This window comes from Patella vulgata, chromosome 9, assembly GCF_932274485.2.
Source record: "Patella vulgata chromosome 9, xgPatVulg1.2, whole genome shotgun sequence".
NCBI classification, from domain to species: domain Eukaryota; kingdom Metazoa; phylum Mollusca; class Gastropoda; family Patellidae; genus Patella; species Patella vulgata.
This window is the reverse complement of record NC_065887.2, coordinates 19,512,111-19,540,048: the sequence shown is the minus strand read 5'-3', so window position 1 is coordinate 19,540,048 and position 27,938 is coordinate 19,512,111. Positions and strand designations below refer to the sequence as shown.

General features: G+C 32.7%; 1 protein-coding gene across 1 annotated transcript; it reads left to right on the top strand.

The window, feature by feature from the left end:
- The first annotated feature begins 502 nt into the window (after window positions 1-502).
- Window positions 503-26,224, top strand: LOC126832010 (phosphatidylinositol 5-phosphate 4-kinase type-2 alpha). Its single transcript, XM_050562695.2, has 9 exons — window positions 503-758; window positions 12,149-12,246; window positions 14,478-14,574; window positions 15,441-15,590; window positions 16,315-16,461; window positions 16,867-16,905; window positions 17,399-17,512; window positions 19,193-19,475; window positions 20,251-26,224. Exons 1-9 carry the CDS (start codon window positions 642-644, stop codon window positions 20,433-20,435), a joined length of 1,230 nt encoding a protein of 409 aa, XP_050418652.1. The 5' UTR covers window positions 503-641; the 3' UTR covers window positions 20,436-26,224.
- Window positions 26,225-27,938: the final 1,714 nt, after the last annotated feature.

The following is a 27,938-nucleotide window of genomic DNA, read 5'->3' as shown; positions in this document are numbered from 1 at the left end:
ACGACTCTCGCTTACACATGACGGCGCTTCTTCAGACACTTAAAGCACGTGCTTTTTTTTATCAATGATTAATCCAGGGCTTGACAGATAATCTAATCATATAGCATCAAAATTCAGCAAATAATAGACACGCTTATCTTTGTATAAATCATAGTGAATATTAAAGGGTGTCGATGTTAACACAAGGTAGGCCTACAATTTTATGGATACGGTACACAATTACTGGGTTTAATACTAATTAGCGACGTTTCGACGAGGACACTCGTCTTTATCAAGCAAGCGATACAGGTATGTGAATAGTAAGAAAATATATACAGAGTATCCTCGTCGAAACGTCACTTAGTATTAAACTCAGTGTATACATAAAATTGTACCTCGTGTTAATATGTTCAATTACTAAATATACCATCAAAGGCGTCGAAGTTGCCTTTTAAAAAGAGTTGTCTCCCGTGGTAATAGGTGGAAAATGAGCTGCATTGTGGGATAAATTTGTTATAGACGCCATATTTGGAGGAAGGGCTTATGGCTTTTCCAAAACAAGTGGAGTAAATCATGAGACATTTCAATGTTTTTTGTGACAACTAACATTTCCTTTCAGCTTAGAGTTATAGCTTTTATATCTGAATAGTGCAATATATGTAATGATGTCGACTACAAAGAGGAAGAAGCTCAAAGTCAAAGCAGTGGCTCCAAAATTGAAGCTTTTCCGAGCTAATGAACCGCTGCTCAGTGTGTTTATGTGGGGGATAAATCACACGGTGAGTATATGATGGGATAGTACATTATTGTTTCGCTTCATTTATTGGTAAAATTTTAAAAATTTAGATTGTCAGACGTTGACTTTGATCACAAAACTTTGAAATGTGGAGGAAAAATCCACCGTTTGTCAAAATCTGTTTATGTCTTAGTGACTTGACTAGGCTACATAATTGAAGCTGATGCAGACGATTGACTGTTTCTGTGATTGTAAGTATACCCTGCAATCTATTGTCAAAATTACAAAACACAATTTATCCTGTGCTAGGCCTAATTGTAAACTAGAGATCAGATGATATTACCAAACTCTCTATTTAGCTTACCATCCACTTTCTTCTGAACATAGTAAATTAAAATAAAAGACAATTTATGTACTACATTGTACATGTGTAGCACCAAACATTTGGTTGGTACGGTAGCCTACCTGTTGTTAGAATACCAACCACGTATTATTGCCTTAAAGCCTTTCATACAACCGTTGGATGCAACATATCTGAAGGCTGTTTACATGATACAATCGTCAATGATTCTATGCGTCGTATTTTATTTGTATAGCAAAATGACACCAAATGCATGTGCTGCATCATTTGTTCATTCTTATATTAAGTAACTGAATAAAATAGCGTTGCTTGAAGAAGAATGTTTAAAAGGTGTAGTTTTGGTGTTCCACAACATATAGTTATTCTTAATTATCTACGTCACACATTATCAACCTTTACACAACACCTCGGATGAGGATAGAGCTGATTACTGTGGTAGAGTGAGTCCGGCTCTATCCAATAGTTCTGTTGCGGGTTCACTACTAGTATGTATGTAGAGGTGTGGGAGTAGCCAAAAAAGCAGTTTATTATTCTGTACGTGTATACCACCTCCGTCCAACACTTGTTGGGCTCTCGGATCACGCTCCTAACAGGGCTCTCAAGGTTCCTAACGGCTCTCAAGTAAAAGCGCTCTATCCTCCACGCTCCTTACATGTATCAGGCTCTTAGTAATGCTCCTTATCAGGCTTTCATTATCGTTCCCTGCAAGTCTGGTCAAACTAGTCGGAGTAATAACCTACATGTAGAAGTACATGTATCTTCTTAGTACGGTATCTGAGTCTTGACTACTGACTGATCTCCACACATTTTTGATTTGATTCTCCATGCGATCAACTGTTATTCAATCAAGCCTATATTTTATATTATACTAATATCGCAGCCATTCTTCAACTGCTGTGATTTTTTTTAGTGACTGACACAAATTGAATAGATGATTGATTGCTAAACATATATTATGCAAGAGCTAAATCTGACTTTTGCAGGTCTTTCTTTAGTTCTGAAATGCTATATAAACTATTAATTATAGATTTATTAACATGAAAAGACCTTAATCAACACTTGATGTCATCTTATGTTCGGTTTTCACTGGATTTGAATCTGATCTCCTGCTCAACGCTCTTCGATGATTAAATGCAAAAATGGATAATCAAGACTGTTTTTTGTATCGTACCGACTTTAGTAATGGTGATCGAGGCTAGACCTAAAATTCATTCGCTAATATCTCAGTTCAGAGTGGAGCAATTTGACTGAAATTTTCAGCATATTCCCGTTACATTGTCTAGTTTTTAACTATTACAGTGAGAACTGCCAGTTCATTATCTACATGTAATCCTCCATAATTTCCCTTTAATTTAGACTAGCATGTCAAATTTGAAGTAGTAATTATAGATTAAAATAAATTGGAAGAAACTTGTAAAATATTACATACATGTGCAATGTAGAATGGTCCGGTTTACAATGCCCATGTTTTATAATTTGTGTAGGACTGTGATAATTGTCTTAATTGACAAAAAGTATTTCAATTCTGAAATATATTGCAATGATTTCGATAAATTCAGAGTTTAACACAAAGCACAGTTTATTTTGAATAGTTTATTTATTTTACAGGTATATACATTTATATAAAACATATGTTTTTACAACTTTGTTTTGTCTTAGGACGCTTTTTGTTTACTGCAATGCAAAGCCTAAATATGACTGATTATGTGAATAGTATACATACATTATACTTACATGTAATTACATGTATCTACCTTTTCTGATATGAAACGGTGGTCGGAGTCATACCACCTTTTGTTTGATAGAACCAAAATTCTCACCAAACTTGCTTCAATGTTTAGGTACTTCTGCTTGAATATATCATGATGGCTCTAAATACTCTAATAAAAAAAACTTGAGAGCAAAAGTCAGTGTCATTCCCTCCCAGTTTTGTGTGTTCACAGGATTACATCATGTCACTATTTTATATTGTTTCAAAAAGAATTTGTTTCCTCATGTTGTATGTACAGATGTATGTATTTATGACTGGAAACCAATTACCGGTATTAGTAGATTGTAGTTTTTCATTTCAATTTTTCAAAATCAGCAAATGTCCTGTTTGCACCAAGCTTAAAGGAGCTAAATTGCTAATATTTGGGACCTAGAAATTCACACAAATGGGTTGCACCGCATATAATAATGTAATATTAACCTATATAAACTAATTTACATTCAATCATTTCTGTTTTTACTGTAATTTCTAATCAGTTACATGTACAAATGTATGTGGCAAAATACATGTATGCCAGAAGTCTCAATAGAATGGCAATCTCTAGCATCTGGTTATTCCAGTGTGTGAAATAGCTTTGTTTAACGTCCGCTTCTACCGAGGTGATATCTACACCGATAGGGGGGTTGGATGGCTGAATGGTTAGTGTGCGCGCGCTGTATCATAAAGTCTGTCATTGAGTCGACTGGCATGGTCTCGAATCCCCGGTTGTACGTGACAAGGAATAGGGTCGCCTGTTCAACCTCGTGGGTTTTCTCCTGGTCCTTCAGTTACCTCCCACTGCTAAAGACCCCTATGCGCAAGCGAATTATTGAAATAAAATTAAACCATATGTTAGTCCCGAAATGACCTAGTTTGTGTCGAGTGGACGTTAAACCCCATTTCTGTCTCTCTACACCGATAGTATTTTTTGCGCATGCCCTCTATATAAGAATATGGCCTCCGCATTTGAATGACTTGTGGAATATGTCTAGCCTCGTTCTTTGAGTCCCTTTTAACAAATGGATCTGAAATACATGTACATTATACCACTGACCGCCCTAGACTCTTAAAACCTTTAGCCAAATTTTTAGCCAAATCAAAATTTTATTAGCCAATTCAGAAAGTTGAATGAATGACTTGTGGAATATGTCTAGCCTCGTTCTTTGAGTCCCTTTTAACAAATGGATCTGAAATACATGTACATTATACCACTGACCGCCCTAGACTCTTAAAACCTTTAGCCAAATTTTTAGCCAAATCAAAATTTTATTAGCCAATTCAGAAAGTTTTAGCCAAATATTTTATATCATTTTTATTCATATTTTTGTTAATTAAAAATGAAAATAAATGTTTGATATGTACTTATATATGTACACAAGAATATTATTTTTTCTCCTTGTCCATGCAAAAGTTCACATTATTGAGAGAATGAATGCAGATAACAAAAAAATGTTTATAGGACGTACTTCACAGTCACATGATTTAATTTACTCCATCGTCATAACAGAAAAGACACGACGATTCTTTTTAAGACACCACTGATCAAATGCTCTGACAAATTCAAAATTTATGCTTTCCGGTCCATCCATTTTTATAAACATGAGGTCATTGAGGGTTAGCTCGACGGTCTCGGTTAAAGGTCTAATTTTTGTCCACATGTTGATGAAGCCAACGAAGGACTTGCGTCCGAGATGACACTCTCACTCACGGAAGTAGATTCTGGACTAACAGTAGTCGTAGGAAGGAAAAAGGAATATATCCTTATTTTGGGTTTACTAGTATTAGTTGTCATTATTGTGCGTTTCATTTATTTGCTGCGTAAGTAAAGAAAACTTATAGTAAAGCGAATGTAAACAACGCAGTGCCACACAAAAGGGGCTTATTGGTTTTTTATAGTCTCGAGACTCGATCTTTCGGTCGTTTTTTAATGCGTAACATTGACTGATTTGCGACTTGTAAGATTGAGACTAGAGTAATTAATGTACTAACAATAGACACTCCATCGAGTCGATCGAAAGAAGCGTTGAACGAGACGATTTAAAGTTTAATATTAGCAGATTTACGAAATAACACTCTCTAAAATTCATTCGCCAAATTTTTTGCCAGTATCACCACTTTATTCGCCAATAAAAATAATTGTCGCCATTGGCGAATTGGCGAATGTCTAGGGCGGTCACTGATTATAGTACACGATTTGTGTATCAATGGTAAATGTTTATTTTGTCGTAAATATTTATCAGAAACCCGGACCTTCACATGAATAAATTCCAGGGGAGTCAAAAATAGCTCTCTTGAAATTGAAAGAAGGGTAACTCGCTCTCCTGAGAAAGCGCTCTTGAATCTCTTGAGGAGAGCTTTTTTAGCATTTGTGATAAGAACAGGGATTTTAATCCATTTTTAAACCAACCGACCAGAATTGGGTCAAATAAGATCCCGGTAGGAAATAGGGTAATTGGAAGCTTACATTAACTTTAAAGATACATTATGGGAGATTCGATAACGAGTTGGCAGTTCTCACTATGATAATTAAAAACTAGATAACGTAAAGGCAATTTGCTGAAAATTTCATTCAAATTGATCCACTATGAACCGAGAACTAAGCGAATGAAATTTCTGCCTAGCCTCGGCCATCATTACTAAAGTCAGTACGATAAACAGCATAGTCTCGGTTATCCATTTAATCGTTTAATCGAGAAGGAAAGTTATGCAGTAAATCGGCTCACAATCCACTTAATATCGCAGGCTAGCGATGCCATCTAGAGTTGATTATGGTCTGGATAAGTTAATTAATGTCTAATTAATAATTTAGATAACATTTCAGGCCTAAAGAAAGACCTGCAATAGACAGATTTAGCTCTTGCGTTTGATATAACCAGATTTCAATAAAAAATAATTTTTGGTTATTTATGGAGAATGTCGTATTCTGAATAGGCTAAGATGTGACTTGAAGTTCAAGTCAGTAACATTCCTGAATAAATTACCGTCTTCGTTTATTTGATAGATAAACAGATATCATCAGTGTTCTATCAGGGATTATTCAATGACTATTTAAATTTAACGAACAACAGGCCAGTGAAACCATAAAATGTATTATCCAATTATTATTTTAATATCTACATGTACATGTACCTGGAATTCGTACGGATCGAGTGTCGAAGACGAGGCACTAATCCCAAGATTCACAATCCATGCCGAGCGAGATGTCATCATTTGCCACGTGGCTTATTATTACAAAGGAAACTTATTGGACCTGTAATGAATAACCAGCAAGCTTGTTTTGTGTTTTTACCGAATTATCAAAATTACTGTTAAATGTGCTCATTACTCAGATTACGGTATGACTGTTATTGTAGCCGATAAGCAAGTTGATTGTCGATATTGACGGTATTTTTGTTACACCAGTATATTTTTCCTGATTATTTTCTTTGGGTGGAGTCAATTTAGACATTGAGGTGAGCTGTAAAAAGTGCACCTCGACTTACATCCAGGTGCGTCCAGGAGTGCGATCGCGATTCTTTCACGGGAAAGCCTTGAAACCCATCTTTTCCCGGTAAAATCACAACATCAATGTTGATTTAAAATTGACAAATAATTTGTGTTTTCAATGTCAAAGACTTTGGATGATATTGAGTTAGAAACTTACATGTACATGTAGCTACTTTAAAATGGATAATTGGATTCTGATTCAGTGTTTGAGTAAATGCTGAAAGTGCACAGTACATCTTTTCAATAATGCATGTAAACTTGCTCTAGGGAGCGTATGTGGGCTATACATATGTCAAATGTCAAACTAATAGTCTTTGATTTGTTTTATGTTCAATCTGAAAATATATACATGTAGCTTGATGTAATATGAAGATCTACAACATACATTTTCTTACATGCAGCAGTGGTATTGAAATAGATTATTTACCTGTTGAACTATACTCTGTTGTTAGTACCCGGTATACTTAACAAGATAAAAGCTATCTATTGAATTCTGTCATGACTCATTCTATGGTGATTGTTAAGTTAATGACATGCTCTATGTAATCCTATAGATTTAACATAGCCACCATTGGCAACTCCCTGTTAATACTGTTACCATCTTCACACTGGTACCTTTCATTAAAGTTTCTAATTTTCTAGTACATGCAAGGTGTACAAAATAGTCAACTTTTGACACTATTTGTAGTACATGTACATGTAGGTTTACATATTGTCCTTGGGTAAGCATACATGTACAGAGTAGGGTAAACTGAAAGTGATCAAGGAATTTGATAGAAATCAGCAATACAGATGGAACATTAACACAAGGTACATGTACAATTTTATGGATACACAATAACTGTGTTTCACACTCGGCGACGTTTCGACAAGGATCCTCTCGCCTTTATCAAGTCTCCTCGTCGAAAGTCGCTTACAATGTACATGTAGTATTAGACTCAGTAATTGTGTATCTATAAAATTGTACATGTACCTGGTGTTAATATGTTCAATTACTAAACGCCAGCCAAAGTAGATGGAATATTCTTTTAATGTCTGACACTATGCCACATTTGTGGTAAATACATGTATGGGTGATGTCCAGTAGAGTTTTAGATTCTGTATTCCGCATAGAAACTTCATCATTGTTCGAACTATATTAACCTCCTAGATTGCAAATAATCTGATTATAGTAATATTACACCCGAATTGAGAAGTACGTATTTCCGTAAGACCCCCAAATAAAAAGTAAATAAATATCATCATAGAACAAGACGCTATTAGTCTAATTATTTGTGCGGAAAGTAAAAGGCATTATAGACAAATCTATGTGTAACAAAAAAATCCTATCTAGCTCCACCCCATTGAATATGAAAAATAAACCACTCCATCATACTGTATGGATTGTTTCAAAGTACAGTCACACAAATTGCCTCTTGATAAATCAGTTTACTTGTTTTCACTTGCAAAATTGAGTCATGTCAATTTGACATAAAAGTATTCGATTTCATCAAGTTGAAGATGTAATATCTGATTTCTCTAGATACATGTACATACATGTAAGGTGTTTTGTTTTCACTTTACTAACTTGATGTAGACATTTGATACGTTTTAAAGTGCAAAATGACATTTATTAAAGCTTACATGGCTCATGTATATAATATTAATGCACTATGACCATGTGAATGACTTTATTAATAAGCAGAGCTTCCAATATTCATTATTAAATCTTCTATGTCAGACATCTTCATTAATTTCAATTAAATCTACTCATGGTAGTTATAAATTTTATACTCAATTTATCAGTTCGGTATTGGGTTTGGGCCTTCACACACACAACTGCCTGTATTCCTTTATTTCGTTACCACCTTTTACATTCTAGTAAAATCTCTGCAAAGTTTATAGCTTTAAATATTGAAATATTTTTTTTAAATCATATTTTTGATCAGAGAGTCAGATGGATAATTTTTTTTTAAACAATGTGGCACAAAAACAATTACATTCGTTATACGTCCCTTAAATTTTAGCCATGAATATCTTTAATATGATATATAACACGATAGATTGAATGTATGATTATACAGGATATTTACAATTATGGGGTTATGGTGTGTTATATTAAGTATTATTTACAATAAATTAAAAGATAGTTGATGATAAGGAATATATTTACATTATATTATAAACAATCAAATATTGCACCATATCACAGTACGGTCAAAACTTTCAAATCTTGAAGAGGTCTTGCAGGTTTTTTAGGATTACATACCCAAATTTCACTTTCAGGGCTGCCACACAATAGATGTTATGGAACGGTTATTATTGGATTGAAAGAATGATATCAAATTGACGATACACTCGAAAACATGTTTAGGGTCTTGATTGCAAAAGATGGTTGTTAAAATCTTTGTTTGTTCATAACCGAAGAAATCTGTTAAAAATTTATGTTTTTTCAGACAGTACATGTAGGTGTTGTATAATATTAATAACCATCCCATTTTGCACAAGCCAGGAAATAAGGCACCTGTCTGTCACAGACATTGTCAGGCACAAATTCAGGCTTTGTCAGACACAATCCCTCTGGCACAGATTTGTGTCTTTATTGGTATTTTTTAGTACATTTCTGGCACATAGTTCAAAATACCAGAGGTTCTAGTTAAATAGTGTCTGACATATTGTTATTTCCAGACCAGTTAGTACATGTCTTCTTTGTTCAAGTACATGTATCACACCTGGTAATTTTGAGTGTCAATAGTTTTGGTAACCAAGTCCTAATTGATATTAATAGTAACAACTGAAATATGGTACATATACCATAAGACATTGGACATCAAATGTTATCTCAACACTTGTTTTACTTAAGTCTAATTGTTTCTGTGAGCACTTACAAAAGATTGCCAGCAGATATAGTATGTGCAGGAAATAGTGCTTGAAATGAATAATAAAAGCCGAGAACTGAAAACTCATTTTCTGAATTTGAGGAAACAAAAATATCATTTTCTCCAAATAGTTTTCCGTAACCTGCTATGGAGGAGAGCCTTTTGAATTTGCTTATTGTTAAAGACAGGTCAATTTTTTTGGTCTAATTGTATGGTTTGAAAGTTGAATGCCTTGTAAACGTTCTGGAATATTGTACATTAAACACCACATTCTCGACCAGTTATATTTCTAGTTTGTCATTCAACATTAAGATGTAAAAATATGACTTGACACAATGGAGCAGAATATTAAAAGTGGTTTTTTATGGCCCTCTATACTTTATTGTACTAAAATTAGGTTATCATAATTGTAAAGTGTGGGGGCGAATGTCTTTATAAATTATTATGTTTACACTGTATGTTATACAATGTACATGTTGAAAGATAAAGGTGATTAGACCCACATTGTTCAAGTAGTTCAGTTCAGGACAGACTTTCATAGATCTGTGAATACTAGTTGATGGAAAAGATAATAATAGTACTGATTTTAACACATGGTGTACTGGTTGTTGTGAATAATCTGTCCTGGTGACTTCAAACTTTTATTAACAAATTTTAAACACCGATTAAGCTTGGCGCAGACGGTCAACTTTTCGTCGCTTGTTGCTGCAATAGGCAACTACTGGCAACTCCGAGTAATTGGCAACTCGAGGTCTCCCGTGTGCGCTGACTGGCCGCTCAGCCCACATTTCCACCAACATGTCTTCCATCTCCACGGACCATGTTAATGTTGTTAGCTGTTCCATCTTGACGTATCACATGACAGTAGAGCGCTCGCTGATTGGACAGTTAACCAGTTGCCTGTTGTCACCTACCGCCGCAGACGAGCAATTTTGAAGCAACAGATGAACAATTTCTCGGCGACGAGCGATTTTCTGTTGTCGAATATCAAACATGTTTGATATTTGGCAATGAGAAGCAACTCGGAGCAACAGCAGGCAACTATTGTTGCCCGTTGGCGCAGACAAGCGATTTTTTCTTTCAACGACCAGCGATTTCACTGTTGCCTGAAAGTTGCTCGAAAAAGTTGCTTGTCTGCGCCTGGCTTAAGGAACATTAGATATACATAATAACTCAGTAAATATCAAATTGTATCTTTTTGTTGTTACTCATGCAGACAGTATACTGTTTTCTATTTTTGAATAACATAAATCTACTTACATGTATATTACAAGAAACAAATTTGTTTCAAAATACATACATGTAATGACATTCCATAAATGATTAAATTGCATGTGTGCACACTTGGGACTCTGTTTGGAATGTATCAGTTAATAATATCTGATAATATGTAATTATAGCATTGGACATACATGTAGGTGAGATATATAATATTTGGCTGTGAATTGTTATCTATTCTGTCTTATTACATTATGTGAGACCAATTTCTGTAATTTGGGATATCACAGTCCCTATATACTCAGCTATGTAATGTATGTACAACCACTAAGCATTGGCATTGGTCGTCTCGAGGTTGATGTTGTCTCCAATCACCACATATTCCCATAATGTACAAACACTGATACAAATAGTCATCAGCTTTAGGAGTTGTATCTTAAATGCTATTGATTATTTGAATAAACTTGTCTAACAGTGATGATTAATGTACCTCCAGGACACAAGGTAATAACATGTTTAGTGCATATTTAGTATACACATTTTATCGAAAACAGAAAAAAAGATTATTTTAAGTTGTATATTTTATGTATAATTCAAAGTGCATACATACATATTTATGTCTTTATTACGCTGCCTGCTAAGAGATTAAAGGTTTCATGTACATAGGCTATGTCTAATTCTTTGTTAAATTGTCTATGATGTGGTCAGTAAATTAAGCAATATATGATTTAATTTTTGGAGTATATTGATTTGTCTACCGTAATAAAGCGGTGTAACTCATAACAAGAAAATGCCATGGGGATTGAAGAGTGTCTGCCTATTAAGTCAGTTGTAAATCGTTACCAATTAGTTAATTATGTTGACTTAACTGTAAATTATATCGTGTAGTAGTCGACCAGAGCTTTAGGGCTAAAATAGAAATATCATTTGAGTTATTTACCCTATAAATGAATTATTAACCAAATATTATTTTTGATATGTTTTGTTCCAGGGTATTTTTATAGTGGTTTATACAACATATCCTATTATTTTGTAACTGTATGATATTTAGTTTATGACTATCTAGGTTAAAAGGCTTTGAAGTGATGTGTATGTATAAAATGTCAATCACAAATCAAAGCTATATCAGGAAGTGACTAATTTTAGACTTACAATAAATCAATTTTTATATGTGTATTGATCAATCACGAAAACGATGTTTGTGAATGAAACTGACATTTTATTTTTTTTTTAAGAAATGGAATGGGGTTTAGAATGTCTTACTTTTATGAACGATATTTTAAAGAGACAGAATTAAATTTGTTTAAAGTGATGTACAATTCTGCAATATTTGTATCTTGAATGAAAAATAAATCAATTAAAATTGCATATGGATATGTACATTTATATTGTAGAGAGAGAGAGTTTAACGTCCTCTCAACACAAACTAGGTTATTTCAATAATTCGCTGGCGCGTAGGGGTCTTTAGCAGTGGAAGGAAACTGGAGGACCTGGATAAAACCCACAAGGTTTTTAAATTGTAGAGTTTGTTGGATTGGCTGGCATGATGGATAGTTGTTTGAATGGAGCCAAAAGTGCATTTGAAAAAAAGGGAAAATTCAGTTTGAAAAAAGAATTTGTAAAATTACTGCATTTCTAGACAAATGTCTTTTCCCCAGATATAACTTTTGAGAGTTTTTGGGCACAGTCTGAACTCAGATAAGCATCTATTGGCAAAATACATATATATCCATATTATAAATATATTATATTTTTTGTAGATCAACGAATTAGATCATGTTAATCAGAAGGTAATGTTGATGCCCGATGATTTCAAGTCTTACAGTAAAATCAGAGTTGACAATCACATGTTTAACAAGTAAGTATAGTAGTACTATTAGTATACACTGTAATATCACACCACAAAAACCTAAGGCTCTTACATATTTAAAATATACAAACAATCGGGCTGTGTTCTTATCATTTATTCTTTTTTGTGGTGCAGTTCTTCTTGCTTGCCATTGTGAGCTGTCTTTGTTTAAAAAGTCATATAATACAGTATATTTTGGTACATTAGGCACATATGAGGTGCATACTGACGTTGTCAGGTGTTTTAGGAATTTGAAAAATATAATCTCAGGATTTAGGTGCCCAGTAAGTGTGGAAAACTGAACAGCTTTACCATTATAATTCTTTCCAATATTAAGCCTTATCTAGCTTTAATTCAATTATATTGAAATGACATTAAAATAATTGGTAAAAATTATGCGTCTAATGTACCGAAGAATACAGTAATATTCATTTTCATAATTGCGTCCACAATTGCTAGATGATATCCGATTGACTTTAATTTATACACAGTGTTTAAGTTCATGAGAGGAAAAGGCTTATTGATTTTCAATGATTTATGATAATTACTGCCAGAATAATTATTTTGAAAAATCTTGTTGACGACCTGTGGGCTAACGTTGATATCCAATTGACTTTAAATTTATACTCAATGTATACGGTCATGAGACAAAGAAGCTTGTTGAATTACAAGGATTTCCGATAATTACTACCTGAGTTATGGCCCTGGTGCTTGACCATTTTGAAAAATCTTTTGGATGCTCTAGACCAAAGTTAACATAGTTATCATCTGGTTAATTTTAAATTTATACACCAGGTTTAAGGTCATGATTTTCAATGATTTATGATAATTACTGCCAAAGTTATGGCCTTTGATTACTTCGAAATATCTTGCAGCTACATGCCAAAATTATCGTTCTATTGACTTTAAATGTATTATACATAGAGTTTAACCCTTAACCGGTCGACATCATTTTGACGTCATGACGTCAAGTGGTCAGGCTAAATAAAGGCTGGCGTCAAATATTTTGTATGCCTATTTCAATCGACTACTGTCGAATAATTATAAGTGATAGACTCTTGACACCAATAAAAAAGTTGAAGGGGATAAGTTGATCTATAATTTGCCAATCATTTTAAGTCCTTTTCATCAGAAATATCGTCTTCAGAATCGGTGTCATCAATATCATCCGAGTTGGAATCTTTCATAAGTATTTCAACCACTTCGAGCGTCTTTAACGTTCCCGACATCGTTAAATTGCATTTTTCGTCAAAAAATGTTGAACAAAGACATGTTTTTCTCAATGCCCTTGACAAGACAAGTTCCTGCCTGACACGCATGCGTGACCATATCAATTAAATACGAAACTAAATACTCAAATGGGGCTTATCAAAAAGGTTCTTGCTGTGGTCGACTTTAGTCGATCATGACCACTTAGCTGTATAACGTTGTGGTGACTATAGTCGACAATGACCGGTTAAGGGTTAAGGTCCTGAGACAAACAAGTATATTGATTTTCAGTGATTTTTGATAACTTGAACAGCTAAATCCATGATATTAAATGATTTGTATGTACTAATTGTGATGATTTCTGATAATTACTTTATGAAATGAAATAAAATGGGGTTTAACGTCCTACGGTTCTGCTCCTATACTGGGCTAATGAAGACGGGCATGAGTTGTTAGTACATGTACTTTTAATCCGATTTGAGTGTATTGTAAATGTTTCATTACTGACAAAAGTAAAAATAAGCGACAACCTTTGTTGACTGCCTGGTGTAACGGTGCTAATGAAGATTAAGCTAGTAGTAGTTAATGGTAGTTATCAGAGCAATAGCCACCAACTTTTTTTTCTCAATTTTGGCTTTCTTGAAATATATCTATTTTCTAACTGAAATAGATATATTACATGTATTTAGTATATAAATATTAGGTCATATGAAAAAGAAAAATATTTTGGTTCTCAGGTAATCCTCCATCACTTTCTCTGATAAATGTTACTGACAATCATAAATGATATTCTCATATATTCCTATAAACAACATCAGATATAGTCAGATATAAATGTAGTGCCTTGGAATCAGATACTTAGCCCAGTGGTGATCCTTTGACAAAATAAAAACACAAAAATAAATACCATCATCAGATATCTGTCTGGTAAGGATTGTCTGAGAAACAGAATATTTTTTTTGTATGACCTTATATTTAAATTTTCTGCCCTTTGTCTTTACTTAAAGTTAGTCAAATTTGTATTCTAACAGAGATAGCATGCCAAGTCATTTTAAAGTGAAAGAATATTGTCCTCTGGTGTTTAAGAATTTACGTGAAAGATTTGGAATTGATGATATGGAATATATGGTAAGTACATTCATCTCCCACTAGGTTATGATAATATACTTTTATTTTGTCCTGGAATTTAAACCAATAATATAGTTTGTTTTAGGCTTCTTTATTCTGGCGGTTTCAAGCTGTACAGTAGGCAGTGTTCAAAACTTTAAATGAAAGAGAACAGATAGGAAGAACTTTTCGGAAATCCAGTGTGAAAGTGTTCTATCAAGACAGGTTCCATGATATATATATAGAGAGAGGAATGGGGTTTAACGTCAACTCGACACAAACTAAGTCATTTCAGGACTAACATGGTTTAATTTAATTTTAATAATTCGCTTGTGCGTAGGGGTCTTTAGCAGTGGGAGTAAACCGGAGGACCCGGAGAAAACCCACGAAGTTGGACAGGCGACCCTACTCCTTTTCACATACAACCGGGATTCGAAACCACGCCAGTTGACTCAATGACAGGCTTTATGATACAGCACGCACGTGCTAACCATTCGGCCACCCAACCCCCCCCATGATATATAGAATAATCTATGAAATTATACAACACTGACCTTTCATGCATAGATGTCTTAGATGTCCCTAGACCGACCAAGTCTTTTCTCATTACATATCCTGACAACTATGTTGCCCCTGTCTGTGATATTACCCTCAGTGGAATCAGATATTAAGCCCTATGAACGAACGAAATCAGTAACCTAATATATGAAATATTTAATTAAAACATATTAAAGATACCCGAGAAAAAGCCCACCCTGGCATGTTGGGAGTCAAATCTGAGGAGCCGACAATAAGTTGGATGTTCCTATTAGGCTTATTAAATATTTTGCACAAAACGTTAGATTGATATTAATTTTATGGAAACAATAAAAATGATCTATTTGTAGAATTCTTTAACTAAACAACCTGCTGATGTAGATTCTCCTGGCCGTAGTGGAGCCAGAATGTTGGTGTCAACAGATAAAAGTTATTTTATTAAAACACTAGTTAGTGAAGAAGTAGAACAGATGCATCATATACTTAAACAATATCATCAGGTAAATAGTCATTTCATACACAAAGGCCTGGGGTATAAAACATTCAACACATTTTGATGTTGTATTTTATTGAAAGGAATGTATTTATACTATATTGAATCACATTTCAACTTAAGTTCTGGACATCGGTGACTTAAATTTATGCAAGTCTAGGCCAAATGATTAAAAAATGATTTTTAGCCCATGTTCTTGATTTTCATCCATGTTTGAAAATTTATCGAGCAACCCTTCATACATTTGGTACATTGTATATTCAACTACACTCTCAACCTACGTATGACGATTCCCAGCTTAACAAAAATGTGTACAACATTTATATATAGCTTTTGTACATGTATGCATGTTCTCAAATGTCCAGTCTTTCAGATTAGTTTGAGAATGCAGTATGAAACTTAGTAGTTATTGCTTTCACACTGCAATGAAATGAAATGAATTCCCTGTATTTAGTAAATCATGCGTAGTGTTGTTACTGCTGGGAAAAATTTGTAACCACATTGTCTGTGAAACATGATTCATTAATGCACATTATCATTTATCAATCTGTGTTTTCTTAGTATATTAAAAAGCTATAAAAGATCATTTATTTTAAGAATATCAGAATTGATGATAATTTGAATTAAAGAATCAAAATTCTTGATAAATTCCAGTCAAGTTCATTGGCCATACTACCCCCCCCACCCCAATGAAAGGTAATATTATGTATTTGTATGTTTTACTGTTTCAGTATGTTGTAGAGAATAATGCTAATACATTACTACCACAGTATCTTGGTATGTATCGTTTAACAGTAAATGATGTGGAGACCTATATGGTGGTTATGAGAAATGTGTTCAGTCCCAGACTAGCTATTCACAAAAAATATGATTTAAAGGTAAGTCAAGAAGCCATATTTGCTGTTTGAAATCCTGTACTGCATAGTTTTGTGATGTCAGGTATATCATGTAACCTAATTTCTTTAAACAACCTATTCTATTGAACTCTCACGGCACACGGGGCAAATTATTGTAAGACCCGAAATTATGATATAGATTTTATGTTGAGTTCCATCAACCTTAAAAATAATTACAGGGTTTTTTTTCTTCAAAATTACAGCAATTTATAACCATTAATTCTGTGATGCTTCAGACTATTCCATTCTACTGTTATCATTTAATACGGTAATAAATTTTATTGAAATCTGAAAATGGATAGATTTTCAACCCTCACCAAAAAATTTGTAATCCTTATGATCTGAAATGTTTGAAGAGTCCCCCAAACTTTTAATATTTATTTTTAGGGTTCAACTGTTGATAGACAGGCTAATGATAAGGAAAAGGTAGGTTATATCGATTTAGTAATTACCGTAGCTTGTGCTCCAGAAATCTAAAAGCAGTATTTCAACAATCTTAACGACTTTCTTTGTGGATTCACATACAGTTGATACAGAGTAGAAAAAGTAATTATTATATCGTAAGGGAACCTCGTTGATTCAGTGAATATGACAATGGCTCGCTAGCCAGGAGGTCTCGATTCTCACCCGTTATTGGCTGAGAAAGTTTGTCTGGATTTTCTGACATGATTCCCCCATGTCAGAGGTGCAGAATGGAGGGCCTGGCAGGGACAGTGTCTAGTCATTTGTATGGGATGGTAAACCTAGGTCCTGTGTACACATTGGCGTTTACGTAAAAGAGCACTTGACAGTTGGAATTTGAAATAAGAGTAGGCCATAACGCTGCTGTCTGGGTAATATTTCCCTCGTAGCACACTGTATGACAGTATGACACTGAATGGAACAAATTTATATATCTTCCCAAACTTTTTTTTTCTAGTTAAAAGAATTACCTACATTTAAAGACAATGATTTTGTAAATGATGGTTTTAAGATCCATGTCGGACCAGAAGCAAAAGAAAAAATTATGTCTATTTTACAAAAAGATTCTGAGGTTTGTATTTTTTAAATGTTTGTTTAAAATATGGTAGAATCCTACCATTTGAACAACTGTTTTCGAACCCAGTAACTCCCTTATCTTTAAAAATTCTATTTGAAATCCAGGATGCTTATTACAAAGAATTCTAATGAAATATTTGAGATAGCATTAGTACAAAAAAAAATCCTGGGGTATGGAGCCACAAAAAGTTACCCAACAACTGAAAATTATTATCAATCAATAATTAAAACTGTTAATGAATTTTGAAATCAAGTTCAAACTAACTTATAGGCCTAAAAAGGTAAAAGTTGCTTATTACTGCACCAAGCAAAACAACAGAAGGGCTTTTATTGGATCACGATATTTAATATGTTAAATGTGGTATTACATTATAAAATGGAAAAGTATCTGCTGGTTGGGATGGCTATTTATAGGACATGAGGCCAAAACTTTAAAGAAGTTTTTTGTGTTTGATGACATGTCATTATATCATTATATATAGGTGTCGAAATAGATGTGTACCTGATGCATATCCAACGCGAAATTAACAAAAGAAATAGGTTGATTTTAGATGCAATTCTAGAGCAGAGATATTTATATTGACTACATTTGAACTTTTGTAATAAGTGTCTACCTTAACATTAATGCCATCTGGAAATATTTCATTAAAGATACATTATGTAAGAACTTAATATGTCTATTGCAGGTCTTTATTGTGGATTCAAATGTTGTATAAACTATTATTTAGACATTTATTCATATCACAAGCATATATTCAACTCTCTTAGAACATCATTCATATGGTCAAGAATTAAATGGATTGAAACACAATCACCATTTAATAATTTAATTGAAAATTGGATAATCTAGACTTAGTCTTGGTTGTCCAGTTCCTGTGCTATGATAATCAGCAATCTACGCTACATCTTCAAACACTGATTACTTTGCTCAGAATAAAGTAATTTGAGGGAAATTTTAAATATATTCATTTATCATATCTATTTTTGAACTGATATAGCAAGAACGCCCAACTCTTATACCTCAATCTTACATAATAGATCTTTACTTTTATAGATCAACAAAGATATTAGAATGCAAGGTCAATCTCTTGTGCAAACAGTAGATAATGGTCTAGTGGGAATTTGAAAGAGTTTTCGCCAATTTTATTACCCATTTATTTATGGCTTTTATTGTTTCATTGGGAAAAAGGTTTTCTCAATTTCCAAGGTGTCATTCCAGTAAATGTTTTAGTAAAAAAAAAAATGTAAAAATGAACAATTGATTGATTACGGGAAATAAATCATCTACAATTTAATATATTATTATTTAACCGCTGTCATGTTATTGCATGCTGCTTTGGATAACTCAAGAAACTTATTTATCATTCTGGGGGGTTGGATGACCTAATGGTTAGCGCATGCACGTTGTATCATAAGGTCTGTCATTGAGTCAACTGGTGTGGTTTCGTTTCCCCGGTTGTACTTGACAAGGAGTAGGGTCGCCTGTCCAACCTCGTGCGTTTTCTCGGATTCTTCCGTTTTCCTCCCACTGCTAAAGACCCCTAAGGTCGAGCGAATTATTGAAATAAAATTGAACCATATGTTAGTCCCCAAATGACCTAGTTTGTGTCGTAAATTAATTAGAAGTTACTATAAAATTATTGATTCAGTTTTAACTTTCATTTTGTATTTTTAGTTTTTATCCAATCTTCATTTAATGGACTATAGTTTAATTGTGGGCATCCATGATGCTGACATAGCTGAACAAGAACAGCAAGAAAAACAAATACAACAGGAAGATTTTGCAGGAAGTGTGGATCAGGATGATATAGAAGAAGAAGATGAAGATGTAGACGACCTTAACGATGGCTATGGTTTGGCAATCACACCACCTGACAGCCCACAACCAACCACTCCGCTTCCCTTTAATGGAGAACTTGATGCAAAGTTAGAAAAATATGCTTATAAAAGTTCAGAAAGTAAGTTCTTTTTATAGCTTGGACTATTCAGTGTCTTGTAATTTCTCCTTTGATACAGTTGGGAGATTACTGTTTTTCAACTTTTTTGATAGGGACTTTTGTCTATTCATAATCGAGAATCTTATCAAGATGAGTTATTGCCTTTTAAAAGAAGGTACTTTTATATGTATTTTCCGTGTATGACCATTTAGCCAAGAAAATTGTGTTGAGGCTGTCTGATTGGCTGAAAAAATGTTATAGGAATTCTGATTTCAACTGATAGCTTATAGCTAATACTAGGATGATTTAACCAAATGCATCATAGTGATAGAGCAGCGGAAATCTTGTTAATCGAACACCTGTGTTGCATGATTACATGTCCACGTCTTGTAGATAAAAACCACTATTCTTAAAGGAGAATACTACCGCAAAAAGTTGTTTTAATATGAAAAATAACGTTAATATTAGAATATTTTTAGCCCTGTAAGAACTATATCTGCCTGTTGCAGGTCTTTATTTTGGCTTCAAGAGTTATATAAATTATTATTTAGACATTTATTCACATGACAAGCCAATAATCATTTCGCTAGAACATTTGATGGCTGAAATTTAAATGGATTAAAACACCTGCAAGTTTTTAAATTTAGCAAGACTATCTTCAGTCATATTGATTTTTCATTATTATTTTTGAACTATTATAGAAAGAACGGCCAGCCTTTTGTCTAAATCTAACATAATGCATCTTTAATATTTTAGAGTATTAAATAATGAATGTTTTTTTGGTTTTTTTACGAAGGTTGTCCAAGGCGTGAGGTTTATTTTATGGCTATGATTGACATACTTACCAAATATGGTATGAAGAAACGAACAGCACAGGCTGCAAAAACAGTGAAACATGGAGCTGGAGCAGAAATATCTACAGTGAAACCAGAACAATATGCAAAACGGTTTCTTGATTTTCTCTCCAAATATATGGAATAAACTTAAAATAGAATCAAATTTATCAAACTCTTACCTGAATCAATTCTCAATTAGGAACAAATATATTTTAATGATAGATTTTTTTTTTTTTTTTAAATGAAGGGCCAGTTTGCTTAGATAAAATAAGAGCAGATATAGGGCTCAGTGTAAAGGTTTGACTGTTATCATCATTTTCTTTGAAAAAATATATATATATATTTGGCATTTCTAATTATATTTTGTGTCATCAATGTGTAAATTGAAAACCACCAGAGAATATATAAATAAAATGCTGAAAATATCTGAGCAAAATGGCCTATAATATTTATTTATATTTAATTATATATATGTATAAAAAGAATTAGGCTTGACTGGTCATTCATTATTTTTGTTTATTTTACATTTTTTGATCCAAAAAAGAAACCTTTTTTGACTTTGTGTCACTTTTATTTTCACAATAACTTCTTGAAAAATGTTTCTGATTTTAAGCAAAGACAAAAACCAAAACGGTTGGTTAAAGAAAAAATCTTTTTGTTTCAAATAGTTTGTTATATTTGGTCAGTTCTTGACAATTTGATGATTTTACAATTGAAAAAGGATCATGTTTTATTCCAAAATTTGAGAGTGCTAAATTGAGTGTTGTAAACATTTATTCAGATCATTTTGCATATGGAAATAATCCGATTCATGTCACATTATTTCATATTAACTATTTAATAGTAGAGTTCAAGTAGTCTTTTTAATAGATATCAGTGTCATATATACTCATTTGAAAATTTCACCCTTTTTCATGCAATCTCGATCCCAAAGATAAGTTCACCCTTTTTTGTTTATCTCTGGTAAAACTTGCCAGCCATTTTGAATGTCATGTGATGTATCCTTCCGTCGGTCGCTTCACAAAGATCCAAGATGGCGGTTCAAACTCGCGTTTCTTCAGAAAGTTCACTTATTTAGCCGAATCACTCACATTGTGCACTAAAAATAGTCCCCAGTAAATCATCAAATCGGCTTTTTTCGAATGAACTTTTGATGGCAAGATGTGGAAAATGTTCCAAGGATCATTAATATGTAACTCATGCAACGAATCGATGCCTTATTGTCGAGAAAGCAGCAGCATATCATTCTAACAAATCCTGCCAATCAGTAGCCACTGGGGGCAGAGTTTAGGAACAAGTTTCACGCTGATTAATGGCTGGCAAGTTTTACCAGAGATAAACGAATGGTAAAGTTATCTCTGGGATTGAAATTGTTTTTCATGTTTATTGATGCTTAAACATCTAACCATCTTCAGAAATTATTTCTGAGGTGATTTTCTGGTCAAATTTATTTTATTTTTCATGATGAATAACATTTTGCAAATATGATAAATTATTTCTAAGGATGATTAAGTGAAATATTTTCTATCTAATTGGCCATAGAAATTATTTTTGAAGTAATTTTTATGTCAAATTATGTTTTGATTTTTGAAGTAATTGTGGTAAGACAAAGTCTATAAGAGCCTTTATAAATGGCTCATAATTTGATAAGAATTATGTATTAATTGAGGAAAATGTACATTGGTCGCTTAGTGAATTTCAAAGTTCTGAATAATAATCTGTTATCAATGTAAAATAAACAGCCACCTTTTCAGGCCTCCGATAGTTTATTGAATCAGGAACTGGTTTCTCAAGTGCTACTCATCTTCGAAAATAGCCTAAGGGGCCGCCAATTCAGGTATGATCAACATGAAAATTGACATGCTTGTTCCTTGGACAATTGCACATCGATTAATGGACTTTGATTTTTTTATGTGACATATAACGTTCCTGATCTATTTAGCACTATTGTACATGTTTATTTCTTGGCTGATATTTTATTTATTTTAATTGCAATACAATATTGAGAAAATACTTCCTTTTCTAATGGAAATTTATCCAGAATTAAACATTTAGAAAAGAGGCTTGCTTAGTATGCATTGCTTTTGATACTTGTTAAAAAATTTCAGCCAAGTAAATTGTGTTTATACGAAAAGAGATGTTATTTAAATACTTGATACCGATACCATGCTGTAATTTTAAACAATTTGATGTATATAATTTGTACAGTTATATCCTTTTTTTGTTGACATTTTGTCTCAGTCTCGTTAGTATTTTACCATAGTCATGTGTAGAAAGAGAAATTAGTTGTGTATATTTATATCATTAATATTTTATTCAATCATGATTAACGAGTTGTAAAACAACTGGTGTACACATATACTTAAGGTCAGTGTCCGCTAAGTGTGACAAACACATTGCACAATAATTCATTTAGATTTTAAGCCGTCACTTTCTCACTTTATTGTTGAAAGTATTTTTTCTATTTCTGGGGCAAAATTTAAAAAAAAAAAAATTTAATGTATGAAACTTGTGGTCAATATGTGATATCGAACAATACATATTTAGAATCTTAACGGAAGATCAATTATTTGGTTATTGTCTAGATTTTCATAAAAATATGTTATGTACTTGAACTAGTGGTAAATATAGATCATACTTGAAGCCAGATGAACAGATTCAAGGGAAAATGAATTACTGTGAATATTGCGGTTGTATATATATATATATATATATAGAATAGGGAATGATGTATATTGAACAAAAGACTGTAATTAATCACACTCTTTTTCTCTTCAGGTCTGAAAATACTCTATTTTTCATCCAATAAGAATTAAATGTCTAACCATAAATTGGCCCAAGTTATCATCCCTTTGATGAACCATTAATAGTTGTAGATTAGATGACATTCCAATTGCTGATTCCTCATCTTCATAAAAAATTCTGTTAAATGTCAGGGAACATTGGATTCATTTGAATTCATTAATGTATATGCATAAAATTCATTGAATTTTAAAGATTAGGTCACAAGATAAACAATGAAAGTGACAATAAAAAGAATACGAATATATTCATATGGCTATGTTGTGAGGTTTGCGTTAATAAGTATTTTTTAACTTGTGTGCTCAAATTTAATTTGTTGAATTCCTATATGAGAAATTTACGTATTAATTTGTCACTATTCACTTAAAAAACACACTATCTGATTTTATGTGATAGAACGAATTATTGATTTGACTAGATCTGATGTGTTAGTTTGAATGGATAGCCTCCCATTTTTGTGTCATTAGTTTAGATCATTGATAATAGAGGTACAATTTTGAAAAGGAAAGTTAAAGTTTCTTATTTTTGGAAGTAACACATCAAATCAGATAAAAGGAAAGACGGTTTTGTTTCATGAACCCAACTAAAGACGTTTGCATAATGATGCTTTAATGTGTTCATTGTTCAGTTTAAACTATGAAATATATTAGATGCCATATATACATAAATATATAATATATAAAGATATTTGTACATTGTATCATAGTGTGTAAATAAGTTAAGATTAATTATTTCAAAGTAAATCTATTGATGTTTCTCAGAAAAGACTATTGACTAAACCTAAAATATGCAAAATTATTCTGCTTAAATTCTTGTGAAAATCATGTTATAGTCAAATAATAACTAAATAATTAGATCAGCAGTTTAAATTATATAATCCATTTCTCAGACACAGCTTGTATAATTTTATTAGAAAAAAACAGTTGACGTAGATGACATAAACTAGTAGGTGAATATTAAAATTTGATTCTTCTATTCGGGATAGTTTCACAAGAAAAGATTCATTTGCACTTGTATTAATTAAGATCAGATATTTTAATCTCGGTTATTTGAATACTTTAAACACTGTTGATGTATTATTTATATTATATCCATGTTTTTATCATGTACTAATGTAGCCATATTTTATTATGTTAATTTATTGTCATGAATTGCACAATGGTTATGTACTATAAGAACATGTTGATCAGGCTTTACTTGGTGCTTTTTGACTACAAAATATGTCAAAATGTTGATCCTATAAAGAATAAGAAAAAGAAATGATAAATAAAACATAAAATGCTAACATAAAATCAGCAAATATTTTGAATTAATCAAGATTTTTAAGGCTATTTCTGTATTTGACATCAAAAGTGTACCAACAAAACTAGGTATTATTCTGTGAATGGCTTTACAAATGTCTATTAATTATTATTAATTTAGCTGATTAATATTGTGATAACATTGTCTCTGTATTTTTAATACTCTGTTTTATTCATAATTCAGTATAATTCTTGTATGATATAGATGACCCAATTGTCAGCACACCATAGTGGCAGACTCATACTGCATACATGTGTTTTATTCAACATAGATATCACTTTGTGCATGTATAGCTCCCCATAGAATCATAGCCTTTTCAAGCTAAATGATTATAGAGGTGTTGATATTTAAAGATTGTACATTATTATAATTTACTTATTGATGTTAATTATTGTCAAAAACCTATTATACCATGTTACATTTGTTTTTAAATATCTAATGAATGTTGTGCAAGTCTTCGTTAAGCCATTATCATCAATCCATTCTTGACATCTTTTGACTTAAAATATAAGAGTTTTACCCATTTTGCTTTAAGTGAATTGAACCATTCTGTTGTTTGGTGATATAATGTGAGTGTAAGGTCAAATTTTTATTACAAGAACCTAGTTCACACCCTTTTAGTTTTAGTCACTTTGACAGAGACTCTTTTTGTACTGTCAAGCTGTATGTCAAGGCCTTTGAACAAAATACAAGAATTGGATAGAGCAAACATGTGAAAAGGGGAGATAACTCTTGTATTGAGAATTTTCTCCTCCATTTTTTGATAATGACCCATTGCTGTTTTCATTAAACTGATCAACAATGTATCATCATATTCTGATTTGTTATGGTCATGTATTCTGTAATTCTTGCTAGTTTTGTTTGTCTTTATTATTATGCCACCATATGCAATTCTATATGTGTTAAATGTTGCCTTAAAGTGCTCAGTTGTGTAACCCCTTGACAATAATATGTTCAGTATGCTTAGTGATTAATGTTTAATAGAAGTCCCCACTTGTTACTACATTTTCTATATTAGTTACTGCCATTTTAAATAGATATTGAGAGAACCTGTGTTAAAAGTGACCAAGACCATTTTCTATTATTTAAAACAATTTTATTATTTAAAACATAGAATTTATATAGCTGTACAGTGTAAACATTCAAAACATTCATTGCAACTGTACTTTTTGACTGAAAATTTGCAGTGTGTGTCTCGAAATCAGATTGAAGGATTTTACTATGGAAAAAATCCCTAGCCTCATACATTTACTCAGAGATAAAACACAACTGATATGATGCATGTCATCGTCACTTTAACATCAATATCACATTTCATTAGACAAAGATTATACCGGTATATTTTGTATTTTTATGCTTCCATGTTTACTTTTAATTGTTTTAATCAATATGTAATGTAGATTCTGTAAGCGTACATATTCAAAGGGTTATCTTATTACTACACAGGAGTAACACAAAGGTAAAATAGGTTATGTTGTGATAGTCAATGAAATTAGGTTGGGAATATCTTTTGGATTTTTTTCGACAAACCAGTACTCAGTTACGAGAAGGCTGCTAAATATAATGACTTACATGAACATAACATTTACCCCATTTAGTGCTGCTTAAAGTGTCTCGTTTTTTTTTTTAATGCCACACAATGAATTTGTTTGTCATTGTCACACCATCATTCTTTATTGACTGTATTGATTATGTATTTTAGTCCAAATAGTTCATTATAACTTCAAGAGTGTTTGAAAATCGTATTTCGAACTCAGTCCTTTTTTTGGGGTGCAAATCAGTGCTTTATGTTTAAGATGTGTAAAATAAAGTCAATTTTAAATATTTAAATTACTATTTTGTGTATTTTCTTTATTTCTGTAAACTGGAAAAAATAATCGACTTAAAGGCATAATTTCACTTTTTCACCATGTATAATTTGATCCCTATTAAATCGGTGCTTTTTGATAGACCATTTAAGTGATGTTATTAAATAGGCCTATCTTATGAATATCGTACCATATCTATATCATGACAGTCTCACTTCTTAGAAATATAAAATTTGTCGTGAGAAAAACTAATCACATTAAGTCCTGAGAAAAACTAATCAAAATTGTACTGAGAAAAACTAATCAAATTTGTTGTATCTTCTTTTCTGTGCTGGATGTGTCAAAATTCTTGTATATGCCTTTCCTGGGTTTTTGAAAACAACCAACAGATAATACTGTTAAAATCAAGGTCCACTGTACATATTGGCATGCACGTAAAAGAACCCTTGGCAGTTGGAGTTAGATATAATAGTTGGCTGTAGCGCCTCCATCTGTAGCACACTGTATGACGTATGTCTTTATTGGCCCAGTCAGAGCAGAACAGAAGTAGCCCCGTGGCTCAAGGGGGAGTATCGTCACCCGAGAGGGGAATTTATGAGACCAAGTTTTTCTTGAGCATTTTTTTAACGTAGATTTTGATTCTGGGTGGAAATATGATCATGTTCAAGAGCATTTTACAGCATGTTCTTGGATATAGGATGCTCTTGGATAATGCAAGGGCATTATGTATGGTTTAATGGTCCAGAGTGACAAATTAAGTAATATATTGATACTGCACGAGGCGTTAGTCGAGTATTGTTTCAATATATTAAGTTAGCTTGAGACCATTAAACAACTTAAAATACAGACACTATCAATGAAATACGTCACGCGAGTCCAATATTTCATCTAGTATAGATAATATACGATTGGCAAGTTGCCTGTACATTATTGAAAATAATGGTACGCCAACTTCAAAGGATGACGTCACATCTGTATTAAATAGATTTAATTAGAGATGTACATTGCTATAATGATCATCATATCAACATTATCACATTTCCCTACAAGATATACATGATGACCATCCTGTAGATTAGTAAAACATTAATTTATAGCAATGTACACCTCTAAATAAGTCTATGTAATGCCCTTGGGCAAATGTTTTGCTTTGTGGGGGATTCTGGGAGCAGGAGGGTGTTGGGGCAATGCCAGAATTGGCTTTTTATGGTAAGGGGTAAGGGGAAGGGGAAGGGGAGGGGGGAGGGGAGGGGAAGGGGGGCGTCTGGCGGGTCCACATGGTTTTGGATACAAAAACCATGTGGTTCGAAATTAGTCTGGATGCTCATCACTGCATTAATTCCTAACACTATATATAGGATGCCCTTGGACAAATGGTTTGCTTTGAAATGGTTTGCCTAAACTTGGTGGGAATTGAAATAATGTTGATTTAAATGATGATCATTTTAGTACTAAAACATTGATTTCTACCGTGTAGATATCTAAATAAATGTATAGATTGTCCTTACTGGTGGAGGAGTACAGTGCCTAAAATGGACGGTAAATGTGATAATGTTGAGATACATGATGATCATCGTAAATAAGTAAAGCATAAAATTTATAACACTGTAAGTGCATATGGTGCCACTGTGACAACTGCTTGGATTTTGGGGGGCAAAAACATCTTTCACAACCTTTCCTAAAACATGATTGTATTGAATCCTTTAAATTATCGAATTTCATAAATTCTTTTAATA

What these genes read in the sequence shown, in the direction of transcription:
- LOC126832010 (XM_050562695.2), top strand. Translation starts at nt 642, where the DNA reads ATGATGTCGACTACAAAGAGGAAGAAGCTCAAAGTCAAAGCAGTGGCT. An exon ending in TGTGGGGGATAAATCACACG is followed by an intron (nt 759 to 12,148) that starts GTGAGTATATGA and finishes TATTTTTTGTAG; the next exon opens with ATCAACGAATTAGATCATGT. An exon ending in TTTTACAAAAAGATTCTGAG is followed by an intron (nt 17,513 to 19,192) that starts GTTTGTATTTTT and finishes TTGTATTTTTAG; the next exon opens with TTTTTATCCAATCTTCATTT.